The 11,795-nt window shown below is 37.5% G+C and overlaps 1 protein-coding gene across 1 annotated transcript in view; it reads right to left on the reverse strand.

Annotated features, from left to right (window-relative positions):
- LOC145672777 (brachyurin-like) overlaps positions 1-5,045 on the reverse strand; it is a 40,757-nt gene extending 35,712 nt beyond the window's left edge. Inside the window, exons 1-2 of the mRNA XM_081741942.1 lie at positions 4,967-5,045; positions 1,040-1,091 (exon numbers count right to left, since the gene is read on the reverse strand). Of these exons, the coding sequence (XP_081598068.1) occupies positions 1,040-1,091; positions 4,967-5,011 (97 nt within the window). The 5' untranslated portion in view covers positions 5,012-5,045. The remainder of the gene's footprint in view (positions 1-1,039; positions 1,092-4,966) is intronic.
- Positions 5,046-11,795: the final 6,750 nt, after the last annotated feature.

Consider the following 11,795-nt stretch of genomic DNA (forward strand, 5'->3'; position numbering starts at 1 on the left):
AATACACCTTCCGCTTCACGCGTTTGTATAGAAATGAAAAATGGTAACGAAGAGGAAATGACGATATCACTATTTCAGTCTATTCGTTCAATCTACTACATCTGTTTGCACAAAAACACCTCTTTGCTTCACGGTAAATCTCACTAGATGACAGCACGGGCGAGACGATGATGCCTTCTCAATTTAAAGACTTGAAATACGTTTTCTGGAAACCCCATACCCCTCCTTTCTATGGTATAGACATTAGTTTATATTCAAAAATATTCATTTGTGCGAAAAAGAAGAAAAAGGTAGTTTGAAGCAAATCGTATATAACTCTTAACCAAACCAAAATTCAAATGTAAGAAATATGCTCTTCTCATTCCCATGCCTTCAGGGCCGGATTTAGCCTTTCGCGGGCCTAGGGCGCAGGTTAGAGGGAAACTTAGTAAGCAAGTCGAAAAAACGCATAAGTCGAATAATAATAATAATAATAATAATAATAATAATAATAATAATAATAATAATAATAATAATAATAATGATAATTCAAGTCAGAGTAAATGACCTCCAAGTACCTTTAAGAGACTATTGGCTTCAATTATTGGTGGTTAAAATTGAAAATCCAGCCCTGCATGCCTTATATGAGCTAATCGTGAAATGAGTAAACAAAATCAATGGTAAATCAAAGAAATAATGAAGAGACGACCTGTGTTATAGGTACGCAATGACAATTATTAACAGTAGTTTATTATTATTATGCTATTATTACCAATAGTTTTAAACATTAAGTTTGGGAACTATCATTCATGCCTTCTTCCAAACACAGTCCTGCTGAATTCAGTTCTCCATTAGTAACGTTTTCATCAATAATATTGCCTTTGCAAGTTGTTTGACGTCAACAGAAAAGATTAATAGGTGTAGAATTAGATTTCAAACAAAGCCTAATACAGAAATTAAAATAATTTGAACCAGCGGTTATTACTAAAACTGTAGCTAAATAGCGTCAAATAAATTTTGTACAATTTTACTACACATAAATAAGAAACATAGTACTTACCATCGACTGTAACGTTATACGTTTTAAGTAGAGGAGGCGAATGAGGTGCAGCCTGAAATAGATTGTTGAATTTCAACTTTGTAAATCCCACTTTTAACTAGATACAGAATAACATAAAATAATGAGATCCCCTAAAAAGTCTTCAATGCTTATTTCTAAATATAGAACGTTTGAATTTTATGATTTTCCTACAGATGTCCAAATATCATCCAGAAATAGCAGACTTGATTAGCAGGTTAATGAGGAAAAGTGACCTTAAAACTTCTTAATTTCCTTAACGTTAGAACATTATCTGCATTAAAACACCTTCAGGTATGATTGTTTACACCCAATAGAAATTTGTGATGTAAATATTAAAATAGAGATAGATGTTGCTCCTACTTCCAGCATTCTGTCTTCGAAACTCCAGCATTGCGAGGCAGTCGTTTTGAGTCCGGAAGTGCCCTCGAAAGTGTCATTTTCGAGAGCCTATAATATACCCCTCCCACTCAAAAGTACTTCTTAGACGCTTTTGATAGTTTGAAGAATGATTGGAATTATGCATATAAATGGACGGCAATTGTGTTGAAAAGTGAGAGAAACGTGTCACTCGAAACTTGAAAACCACGGGAGTTATGGGAAAACGTTACGAAAATATTGTAGAACAAGATTTTAAGGATAGAACCTCCTCAAGATGCCTCTTTTAAGTATTTACTCTATATTTACATTTAATTTCTTAAATTTTGTTTACATTCTTCTCCGTACCTTAAACCGTACATTTTTTTTCATGATTTTCAAATATAATACATTATTAAGATGAAGTTTAAAATTCCGTTCAGCAGCAAGGCTATATGAAAAATGGATCTACAACGTAACATGAGATCTGATCCACAGAAGCTCTCGCCGGAAGTCGATCTTGGGCCTCCCTCGCAGTAAGCACATACGTTAGCTATATATCCACGAGTTACCTCAAAATTAAATATAGGAAGATGGGTACAGTAAACTTCTCGATTTACGTTAAAATTTAATCCTTGCCTAACAACATTTTGGTCGTGTTCATACATACTGTATATTAGTACAGTCAAATTAGAACAGTCAAATTTTTAGCCGGTTAAAACTACAACTTATAACGAAGATGACGATGTAAAGTAAAAGCATCTTACTCTGTATTGCTTTATTTTTTAATTATTATAATATTTTGAAATTTTTAATTTTTTGAAGATTCTAATGTATTTAAACTCTTGACTACGTGTAGACTTATACGTAAATAAGACGTATAGAAAAAAATAACGTGAAAAATTCAAACTCAGAAATCAAAGCCCTGAAAGTTCTTATGCTCTGGGACAAAAGTTTGGTCCCCATAACTTTTGATTTCTTAATTAGCAGAACCTGAAGTTTGGTGTCTCTAGGCTGAGATGTGTAGAATCGAATAGCATTAAGTTCAAACACAGAAGGTCTAAAAATCGTCACCGACACACGACTGAGCTTATAACATTAATGTTATAGGCTCAGGGCCGGATCTATAATCCTGCGAACTACGCGTTCGCAGGAGGCGCTAGGTGAAAAGGGCGCCAAACTGGAAAATGAATTTTATGTTTTAAATGTGAATATTTATTAGAGAAAATGTTCTTATTATGAAAAAAATCAATTAGCTATAAATAAATATTGCACAGACTGAGATACAGACAAAATACATCTAATAGATAATAAAGTCGACTCTTTGCGTGAGTAGCTGTAAAACACCCCTTTACAATTGAAATGGATTCGTACATCAATTGGCGCCAACACTCACAAGTGATGTTAGCTTGAAGAAAATTTCCCGCGGCGCAGGAAGATTGAGGAAAGATCAAAAAAAAAATTACGAATATGAGATATAATGTACGCAAATTTAGCTTTTCAATAGATGTTATATTAAGCACTACGGCAGTACAACTAAAGACAGCGGCTTTCTTTCCACAATTCCACCATATGCACAAAATACAAATATAACACTCTTCATTCCTCTCCCAACAATCCTTCCGCGAATTTGGTAGAGAATATCATTGCGAAATATGTTTTTGAAATGGGAATGGATCAACGAACAAAAGCAAGTCAACTGCACGTGTTGCTTATGGATTGGATGGCATTATCACAGTAGAAAGAAATGTCTTCAGAGGTGTTCTACATTATTTATAATGATGTGTGTTTTTACTTTTCAATAGTACTTCGTTTTTGATGTAATAATAATGGCGAACGATTTAAAAAAAAAAAAGAAAAAACAAGTGATCATTTTACCGGAAAAGAAAGCTACGAAACTTGAAAGAAAATGAGAGGAAAACAAAGGCTCTGGAAAAGTTGCTTTCGGCTTCTGGTCAAAATTTCGAGTGATAATCACACAAAATGTTGAGATGGGCGAGTTGTCAATACCAGTTACTGTTAACGAAGCATTTGCAAGTCGACAAACTTTTGAAACTAAGTTTATTTTACTTGGTTGCAGTAATTTAATTATTAAATTAAAATGGAATGGATACAACCTCTTCGGTTACGAGTATGAGTTAAACTTTATGTATTTCAAAATGTGTTTGAATACAACTAGTTTTCAAGTAGTATATTCGTATATAGCTCGCAAGCGTAACTCTTATCGAAAGGTCATTAGGATTATAAGTAACAATTTTTTTCGAACTCTGTCAATCACGCCAGCGTATATATATGCTCATTGATAACAGTATAACAATTGTTATCAATCCATTCTCTCGTATTAAATTTAGACGTAATATTTTATAAAGATTTAGTAATAGTCCTAGTGCAAAGTAGAGTTTTTGATTATTAGTTACCAATACCTGTGTTCAGGGATACACCAACGGAGGTGGTCTGAGAGTTTGGATCCCTCAGAACTTTTAATTTTTAAGAAAATTATCACAATTTCAGAGGGCAAATACACAAAATTATTTGCATTTTGTAGGCTACTTTAAAAAAATCTTCGGATCCAAAAAGAGGAATCTTGGTGCGCTACTGCTTGTGTTTACATTGTGTTACTCATTGCCTGATTTCCAACGTCTATGTTGGAAAGAGACATAAAAGGACTTAATTGTTTTATAGGCCTTACGGGTCCTGAAAAGAATTTTTGCGTCGGGGGCCTGATTTTGAAGTTCCGCCACTGGTTCAAAGACAAAATATAGATTAAGGCACACACTTTTGTCATTTGTTGTGTATTTAACAAGTTCACCTAAAATTAATAAAGAATCATTCGAGGTCAACTATATCTCAAGAACGATTAAATGGGCTAGTTTTGATGGCCATTGAAAATGACATACGGTACTCAGTAAAAATGATACGAATGCAATGATAAGAGATTTTGCCAAATTGGAAGACAGAAAAGTCTCTTTATAACATGAACACTTCAGTAAGAAAGAAAACGAGAAATTAAGCTAATTAACATAATCGTATCACTAGAAAGTACTACGTAAATATGCTTTTAATAAAGCATAAGAGCATACGTACCTCTTTGCCAAAATCATACCTATGTTAAAGTTAGACTTGAAGCTCATGAGTTTTATTCTGTTCCGAATTTTATATTTCAAATGTAATTATCAAAATACATCTTAGATTTAGTTATATATCTTAGTTGTGCCATGTGTTTATTTAATAAGAAAATACTATTTACTATTAAAATAGGAACTTTGTTAAGTATTCATCCACAGTGAATTAGTTATAATTTCGCCATTTTTCGTTAATATTCACAAGGAGACTACAGATATTGAATAAATTTGCAATTGTAAGAATTATTTGAAGAATTTTGTCCATTGCAACTTTCCACTTTTTTATTATGATATAGGTGGGGGCGCCTAAATATTGTTTGCTTGCTTACGCTTAAGAAATGTCTAGAACCGGCCCTGTGTAGGCTATATGAAGCAAAAGTTTCTGCCTTAATACAAAGGGAAAAAATACTTAGTTGTGTAAGAACTATACCTGAGCCGCGAGAGCGAAGGTACAAATGATTAGTAGCACTTTCATCTTCGTTTATCGAGACCATAAAAGATCCCTTATTGACCGACTATTTATATGAATAGGAAATCTATCACTGTTATCATGTACGTGCAGTTTTCTTTGTTTTATCCAATACTTAACCCACAAAATAGCAGAATAACTGATAATTGTTTTATTAATACAATATCCAATTCATTCTTAATCAACTTTTATCTTCATTGTTTTGATACAAAAACTTCTTTTTTTTTAATGAAGTAATCTAGTAACCACAAAGTCTATGTCTTTCACCATCAATAATAAACAAGTTGTGATTTAATCAGATGTTTTCAGTTACTAACTAATAATATGCGACTTGGTCCGGTTTATTGTCTGGGCGGCAGGCAGACTAGGGACAGTATATTTAGGACAGTAGATTTAGATCCTCCGCTTTGTATGTTAGAGAATAAAATAATTTATTGTATTAGAAATTTCTTTTGTAGATGATTCTGGACTAGAGATTACCGGTACGTTTTTCCTTTTTCGAATGATCCTGCCGTGTAAACATGAATTCAACAAACACTTTTGTGTGGCCACAACTGAGTGCTGCATCCATTTTATCGACGATAATTTCATTTTTAAAATTTACAACGCAAGAACTGTTTTTTTTTTCTTTCTTGAGGGAAGGAAGGGAAGAGGGCAGTTCCGGAAGTATAGCCGAGGGCGCCAAAGTGCGTAAATCCAGGCCTAGTCTAAGCTCTTAGAAGAAGGCAGAGTGGCTCAGTGGTAGAACGCTTACCTCTGGCGCGTAGGGTTCCTGGTTCGATCCCCGATCAAGTAAGTTTGTGGTGGACAACATCGCATTCGTGGGTTTTCTCGGGGTATTCCCGTTTCGACCCCCATTCTTATTACACCAATTCTTCCATTATCATTCACATGCTTTAATCATCGTCTCCCTTAGCCTCAAGGGCATAATCGTGGGACGTTAAACTGAAAAAATTCTAAGCTCATAGGATAGTGATTCTTAACATTGTTTACCTGGCGTTCCCCACCGTGAACCCTGCAAACTTTATGTCTCTCTTTCTTTGCCGGTAGTTTGTCAGACCCCCTTTTGAGGGTTCAGATGCAGCATTGAATTCTCAAATCTTCAATAACGATGATATAGGCCTATATCTACAAAATATAATTGTGCAGTATTATTCTTTACCAGCTTTTTTATAATGGAACCACATTTTTTTAGTCAATACTTATTTTGTGTTTATATAGTACATTATCGCCATCATTTAATATCTCTTTCTTACAATATTCTTAATTACAACAATATAGTTTATTTCTGACAGTATCCTGTGCCCTTTGCTCGCCACTGTGGTTCTAAAGCATTGCTCTAAGAAACAGGAAGTGCTATGGAAAATTGTTTATGTTGAACAACTGGATACAAGTTTATGAAATTATACCTAGGGACAAGTCCGTATATAGGGGTGGCCAGGGAGCTCCTTTATGGCGTTATGGTTAGCATACGTACATCTACACCCGAGTTCGATTCCCAGCAGAAGTTCATGAGGTTGGGGTCCATGTCTTATATTGCCTCTCTGCTGAAACGAGCGCTAAACCCAAACTAACCAACCAGGAGGTGGCCTCAGCCCCCTGCCGCCACCTCCAGCCCTCTCCTGTAACTTTTAGTTGTTTGATGATACACAGATGTGAATGTAAGACGAATTTAAGTTAGCCAATCAAAAATTACCATGCCCCTATCTTTCTGGCTCCTGGGCCTGCCTAAAGATAGAATTCTTTATGTACTACTACGTCACTTTACACCAAGTTATCCAACACTGGTGGCATATCTATAGTGTTGCCACGAGACGAGACATAACCTTTTTAGACGAGACACGAGGCGAGACAGACTACTTGTCCAGTCTCGAAAATGAAAACGCTGGCGGGAATGGCCAAGATTGAAATTGCCAGTGGTCATATAGATTGCAAAAGGAAAATCTCCTTTGTGAGAAAACATGTTGAAAAGCCTTCATAGAAAAGTGCCCTCTGTCTATTGAATGAAACAATCGTGATACATGAGCTTCCAGGAATATCATCCTTAATGTCTTGTCCCCAATTCCCCTTGCTGTAAACTGAGGAATTCTCATTTTTTTCTTTTCATTTCTGGCTGGAATGATGACAAACAAAATCAAAGACAGGGAAGATTTTTACAAGGTCAAGAAACCGAACTACCACCACCATCTATTCAATTTGAAAACTGAGCTCCTCTGTGGCTAAGCGGTTAGCATAATCGCCTTTGGCGTGGGAGGCCCGGGTTCGATTCCCGGCGGGAGCTCATGTGGTTCGGATTCCACGTTAATCAGTAGGTCCACGTCTCATATAGCCTCGCTGCTGAAAAGGGACGTTAAACTCAAAATCAACTCAACTCAATTTGAAAACTGGGTAAGGTCTACACTCATCACAGGCTGTAGTTGAAAGTTCTGGCTGAGATGGCGGAAGAGAACCGAACAGACTGCACTTGTCTTTATTCTCTGGTGGCGGTATTCTTTTTGCTATATGAACCGAAAACGGCAATTGAAGTATGTCATCTTGCAACTAAAATTTTGTCTTCTCTCTCCCTCCCCCCCTCTCTCTCTCTCTCACACACACACACAAAAAAAAAAACACACACACACACACACACACATAAAAACACACTTTTACCATTTTACCAATCGCTCGCTTACAGCAGTCATGTTGTACAATTCACCTCTTCGTTTGGAAGACGGGCGAAGGACAAAGTAAGGAAAGATATTATCGACGAACCCTTCAAATTGTTTGCTTTCATCAAATTTATGATACTAACAATAATACGTTATGTGAAGAGGTTTTACAAGGGGACCTAAGTTTTGTTACGCGGAAATGTTTGATCTGACCAGAGTGTGAAATTGCCCTCTGCTTCCATGTTGAGAGGAGGGGAATACTTCCCTTTCCTAGTGAATAATATTCATTAGGCCCTGAATTGTCTTCAGGAATGGTTTCTTACAGAGTGTAAATAACATTTGGTATAATATTCATGGAACTCCGTTGAAAGCAGAAAATATCATGAGAATGATCAAAATTCGAACATTGAAGAATATAATTAACAGAAAAGAAATAGGATACCCAAACCATATTTTTAAACCTGTTATAAAATATATATCCTATATTTTTACTAATTCCTTACTCCCATGAAAGTATCCTGGGGAGGATATTCTCTCCAATTTTTTCAGACTGAAATTCTTTTATCCCGTACGATTTCACGCCCTGACACAATACGAAAAAACAAATGCTGTTAAAATCCATACACATGACCCTTCCGGGACTCAACCCGGGGCCTTCTAGGCGATGGTCTATCGCCGCAAACCGCTCGGCTTGGTATGAAGATGTACGTTGTATGATTGCGAATAGATCACAACAATATATTTGGTCTAGGAATTAATTCGTGCGGGTGGACAAGAGATGGCGCAACGAACGGAGCGTCCCACAGTTCCGTGTATCCACACATGTGTTGCAAACCCCTGTCATCGCGTATCGTTCGTAGTATAGGGCAGTGGATTAAAGCGTCAACAACACCAGTTTGTAGTTAAGTGAACATGGCGCAATTTGTGCCTGATAAAGTGTTTTTGCGGGGTGTCCTGCTGCATTACTTTAACATGCAGAAAAGTGCAACTGAAAGTAATCGTATTTTGGTGGAAGTGTATGGTGACCATGCTCTAGCTGAGCGAACGTGTCAGAAGTGGTTTGCACGGTTTAGAAGTGGTGATTTCGGCTTGGCAGACCAAGAGCGAGCTGGACAGCCAAAAAAATTTCAAGACGAAGAATTGACAGCATTGCTCGAGCAGGATTCGTGTCAAACGCAGGAACAACTTGCAGCAGCATTAGGCGTTGATCAAACAACAGTCTCCAAACGCTTGAAAGCCATGGGAATGATTCAAAAGATGTCACATTGGGTTCCACATGAATTGAAAGACAGAGACGTTGAAAGACGAAAAACCATTTGCGAATTGCTGCTTCAACGACAGAGCAGAAAGGAGTTTCTGCATCGAATTATTACGAGTGATGAGAAGTGGATCCATTACGAGAACCCTAAACGAAAAAAGGCCTGGGTGAAACCAGGTGAACCAGGTCCATCACAACCAAAACGAGATATTCACTGTGCAAAGATTATGCTGTGCATATGGTGGGATATGAAAGGTGTGGTGTACTATGAGCTGCTGCAACCGGGTGAAACTATGAATGGAGAACGTTATCGACGACAATTAATGCGTTTGAAGCAAGCTCTGGCCAGAACACGACCAGAATGGGAGAACAGACATGATAAACTTATTGTTCAACATGATAACGCTCGCCCACATGTCGCAAAACCGGTCAAAACCTATTTAGAAAATGTCGGATGGGAAGTTTTACCCCACCCGCCGTATTCACCAGACGTTGCTCCTTCGGACTACTACTTGTTCGATTGCATGAACAACGATTTGATTGGACAGCGGTTTACTTCTTCAGAAGATATAGAAACATGGGTCTCTGACTGGATCGCTTCCAAGGATGAGGACTTCTTTCGCAACGGAATCCGTACATTGCCTGACAGATGGGCGAAAGTGGTGGCTAGCGATGGACAATATTTTTCTTAAGGTATTTATGTATTTTGTGTTTGTACTACAGCTTCAATGTGTGCGTACCAACCGCACGAATTAATTCCTAGACCAAGTAAGAAACTTTAATCCAAAATGGCCAACCAAAAGTCAACTTTTTTTTTTAGATCACTAGCTAATTTGGGTGTACTGTCATGAGTTTGTTACACAAACGGGGCAACCACCACATAGTAGGACACACCCCGCGGTTATGGGAACAGATTTGAACCATGGAGGTGAAGACTGGCCCCAAGCATTCTTTCGTCCGATGTGTCGTTCAGCTCCCATTACTATGGCACTTCAAGTAGAGTTTACTGTGCAGTAACATATAAAATTTCAATCAAATACTTTCCATTACTCAATAAAATTATTTGGTTCCGAGCTTTTTTAAAAAAAAAAATAATTGCAACAAATCTAAAGATGCTAAAATGAAAAGTAGTTTTTGGATTAGTATGGGTTAACACTGTGAAACCTAAAGGCTGGAATATATGAAATCAAAGTGTGTACACGTATCTATCTCTCTATTTATCTATATATCTTTCGATGGTGACACCTTTACATCGAACTTTGCTTGTCGTGTAAACATTACTTGACATTAGTGTCTTCATCTTCGACGTACCTATGAGCAATTTACTGTATATTCGTGTATTGAAACTGGTGAAACAAATTTCAATGTTTCAGAATGTAAAAAATAAATAAATAAATAAATAAATAAATAAATAAATAAAGCCAGGGTCGAGAAGCTTCAGACAACTAACAGCAGAGATATATCATCTTGTAAACTATTTGTCCTTGCCTTGTGAGCTTATTTGAATTTGTTTTTAAGATCTTTAGGCAACTTTGGCCGAATGGATGATGATGGGAAAATTAGTGGAATGAAGAAAGTGCTAGGATACTAGAAAACTTCGAGAAAACACACACACTCGAAAAATGAAATGAAATCAAATGAAATCTTTGAGTTTTACGTCCCCCGGTTATGCCGGTTAGGCTAAAGGAGACAGTGATGATGAGTAATGAATGAAATGGTGGAATGAAGAAAGTGGGAGGAAACGGGAGAACCCCGAGAAAACCCACGTACACGGTGTTTGTCCATCACAAAGTTCACTTGGCGGGGGCTGGGATCGAACCCGAGACCCCAAGCACCAGAGGTGAACGCTCTACCACTGAGCCACCGCGGTCCCCCCACACATTCGATGTTTGTCCACCACAAAGCTCACATGGCACTAACCGAGATCGAACCGACACGAGAGGTGAAGGCTTCACGGTGTAGCTACCGTGACATTTCTTGTCTTGTGTGTTCTGGGTAATACTTGTAACTTAGTTGTATCTTGATTAGCATGGTGCAACCTGCTACATTTTACTTTCGTTCCCATGGTATGCTGCTATATTTTTTACGAGACAAGGCGAGACAAAACGAGACAAACGAAAAGAGACGAGACGAGACGGGACAGAGCCTCTCGAGACGAGACACGAGACGGGACGAGAACATTTTTTTTCGAGACGAGACACGAGACGAGACATGCTTTGCACGAGACGAGACGAGACAGCCTGAAGTCTCGTCTCGTCTCGTCTCGTGGCAACACTACATATCTATTAAAATATTCATATTATATACACAGGGACAGCATTAAGGGTGGGCGACCGTCCACCCGATAGATGGCCTCGCCCACCCCAACAGAAGTAGAATAATGAAGGTGACATCCTGTACTTCAAAAGCAATAGGTATTACTTTCGATTGTAATGTTTATTTCTGCAATAAACAATGATTTTAAGTGAGATTAGCAGTCTTCACCCTAAAAGTGAACACTTCCTCTCATTTGAGAAAATTGAACCACTTGCACGTCCTTATGGATGTGATGTCAATAGTGTAGAGGTGGAACTGAAACTCCTCCCGAAATTTTTGAAACGTTATGAGGAGGAAAAATAATGCAAAATTACCTCCGTTTCTCAGTTTACTGAAGTGATGGATCGTTTTAAAATTGCTTTTCATGAAAAACACAAATTAGCATTAATTGCGGTCACCATTCCTGTATCTAGTTCACCATGTGAGCGTCTTTCTCGTGCCTTAGACAGGTTAAAACATATCTAAGAAATCGAATGGTAGAGCGACCTTTGTTTCTTTTCAGTAGAAAGAAAACTTGTAATGAATATTGCTGTAGAGGATGTGCTAAACGCATTCGATGCTGGACATA

Source organism: Thermobia domestica, chromosome 16 (genome assembly GCF_964235325.1).
Source record: "Thermobia domestica chromosome 16, izTheDome1.hap1.1, whole genome shotgun sequence".
Taxonomy (NCBI): Eukaryota; Metazoa; Arthropoda; class Insecta; order Zygentoma; family Lepismatidae; genus Thermobia; species Thermobia domestica.